At 38.7% G+C, this 2,956-nt stretch overlaps 1 protein-coding gene across 1 annotated transcript; it reads left to right on the top strand.

Annotated features, from left to right (window-relative positions):
* Positions 1–98: 98 nt before the first annotated feature.
* On the top strand, positions 99–2,926 carry LOC102205022 (leukemia inhibitory factor receptor-like). Its single transcript, XM_005748173.1, has 7 exons — positions 99–357; positions 668–794; positions 1,441–1,586; positions 1,668–1,813; positions 1,903–2,056; positions 2,149–2,210; positions 2,495–2,926. The coding sequence occupies exons 1-7, from the start codon at positions 165–167 to the stop codon at positions 2,762–2,764; spliced, it is 1,098 nt and encodes a 365-aa protein (XP_005748230.1). The 5' UTR covers positions 99–164; the 3' UTR covers positions 2,765–2,926.
* Positions 2,927–2,956: the final 30 nt, after the last annotated feature.

Here is a 2,956-nt window from a genome sequence, read left to right on the forward strand (position 1 = left end):
TACCTGGTTAATATTAAGTTCAAATCATTTGATCTTTTTTTGATTCTTAAACACTTTACAGTCTTGTTTATTCTTATCACTGTGCTTCTTCAGACCAGGGTGAAATACTGGTTCTCCCAAGAGACCAAATATTGGAGGTGGGCAGCACAGCCACATTCTGCTGCATGGTGCCAGATGGGGAAAGTATTAAAACAATGTTTCTACTCAACTATAAAGGCACTAATGTAACGACTACAAAGATCAGTGAACATGTGCACTCCCTGACTGTTCACCTGGACCAACAATCAGAAAACTGGAGGGATGTAATATGTGAAACAACCAAAGGAGACATCAGCGGAGCCAGTTTTCATGCTGGATGTAAGTATGACACAAAGTACTGAGAAAAAGGAATTACTGTACACACAACACAGGCCAGGGAGCTTTTGATAGCATTTTGTCTTAATGAAAAAAACCATCACTTAAAAACTGTATTTTGTACTTACTCTTTTTTTTGTCTATTGTTAACATTTGTTTGATGATTTGAAACATTTAAATTTGGCACAATGAGGCCAAATACTTTTTCACTGCACTGTAGCATTTGAGGGCGGTTTGTGGTTTTGTCAAATGTACCTTGTAATTAAATGCTGGTTCTTCTTTTTTGTTTTCTTGACATTTCCCTTAAATTTAGACCCCCCTAGTGACAGTAGTCTTCAGTGTGAAACCCAGGATCTGGAATCCATCGATTGTTTTTGGAATATAACAAGGAAAATAGAGGATGTTGAAGAAGTGAGAAGAAAATACCTGCTCCAGGAAAGGTAAAAGGAAATACACAACACCTCTGTTGTAACAATGAGCTCCAGTATGGGACTAAAGAAAGGCTAGTCAGAATAAGTAAATAAAATGTAATCTGACTACTGATTTCAGAAAAATATTATACTGTCACTCCCTGCTTTACATATAAATGTCTTTGTTGTACTAGATTTCATTTCATTTTCTCTTTCTGAATAATTGATGAAGCAACCTCTGTTGGATTAGTGAGGTAGACGGGAATATGTGAATGGCCGCAGTTAAGACCACTGAAAATCTCTTATGTTTATATGTTTGTTATATACAGTCCAAAATGCACAAACATCGGTTAGTTTGTCTTTTTCTTTTTCTCTCACTATGAAAGCTAATGGGCTAAATGGATACCACACTCAGGCACAGTAGTATCGAGTACTGCATCATACTTTGTGTTTACTTTGTGGTAAACAGAGAAGCCAACAGAAGCCTTTGTGGTAAAGATTTAAGCTACTTATGCTTTTGCACTACAGCATTGGGAAAATGCTCACAAAATCTGCCGGTGGAGGCTGGTGAGAGAAAGGGCCTTTATTTGCTTCCATAAAACATTAGCAGTCCTGCTGGGTTCTTCGATTTTTTGTTGTTGTTAATATTTAAGCAGTGTATATTTTTACATTTTAGCCCATGCAACATTGGACCAATGCATCAATTGGGTAAATGCTCGCAAAAAGTGGAGCTGGATGCTGCTGAGAGGAACTGGACCTTAACAGTCACTAATCCTCTGGGAAAGCTCGAGCTCCATGACAGGGTGGACCTGACCAAAAGAGGTAAAACTTTGGAAAAAACGAGGGGAAAAAGGCTATTCTTAATCTTTAAGATCAGCTGATTGTTGTGATCTCTTGTTTTAGTGCACATGGTTGCTCCAGACAAAGTGGCAGCTTCAACTGTGAACCCCAGAAACATCAGTCTGAAATGGAGCTGGACTGTGAAGAAGTACAGTAATCTCAACATCACATGCCAAGTAGATGTCAGTGATGGAAACTCTAATACCAAAGTGAGTAGATTAAAAAGGAGGCTAAGGTATTGGCTTTTCAAAGTAAAAGTCTTCACTGAAGTCAGCTAACATAATTTTTGTCCTTGTAGATTGAAAACTTTGGAGTTGGCCTCACAGCTGCAGTCATCAAGGACTTGATACCACACTGGAACTATGACGTGAGGGTCCGATGTGGAACATCACAGCATTTCTGGAAATGGGGTGACTGGAGCAATAGTGTCAAAATCCGCACGAAGGGTGATGGTAAGTTGTTTTTGTTTTTTGTTTTTTTTAAGAGAAAAGACTTTAAAAAGTTTGTGAATGTAACAGATGTCGTTTGTCTGGTTGCACCACAGTTCCAGATGCTCTTGACGTGTGGATGAAGGTGAAGGCAGACCCGGCTGTAATCTCCTGGAAGGTGAGTCCAAGTTGGCTTTTACAAGGCTTTTATAAGGCCTCTTGGTAAGGTCTAAATCTGGAAACTGACTTACTTTTGGAGACAGCCTCAAGTGGTCTTTAGAAAAACTAGAGCTTTTGGTACTTGCATGTTGGATTCATTTTTTTCCTCACAACTTGATGCAATAAAAAATATCTTTATTAAATCTATTTGAAAAAATATCAGTGCAACATCTTATACAGTCAGAAAGTGATGTTTCAGAGGACACTGTTACCATTTCAGGTCTTGATGTTACGTCTCCACAGGTGCCACTGACCAATCAGAGCCATGGAGAAATCTTTGACTACAAAGTGTCCTGGGCAAAGACCAAAGACAAAAATCAGTCAAACCAAACCAACATGTCCAGAAGCAATCACAGTCTTACACTCACGCTGGACCCCAGTGAGGAGTACATGGTCACTGTCACGGCTAGAAACATAAACGGCAGCTCATCACCATCGACCATCATCATCCCCCGCTGCAATCTATGTATGAAGCTAACAGAGCACCACACATTACAGATAAGCTCACTTTGATTTCCATTTGAGGAAGAGGTTTGATTTTATCTAATCTGTGCAGAAGGCTGTAAGCAAAGGGTTTTCCAAACTAATGCAGAAAAGGAATAGCAGTTTTCATGATCACATGATTGAGATTATATCTATTATAAGTATACAAATTTGTAATTGTTGTGTTTATATTCTATATATCCAAGTCATGATGAGTATGTA

The sequence above is a fragment of the Pundamilia nyererei genome, unplaced genomic scaffold (assembly GCF_000239375.1).
Source record: "Pundamilia nyererei isolate P.nyererei 1_Seehausen unplaced genomic scaffold, PunNye1.0 scaffold00215, whole genome shotgun sequence".
Lineage (NCBI taxonomy): Eukaryota > Metazoa > Chordata > Actinopteri > Cichliformes > Cichlidae > Pundamilia > Pundamilia nyererei.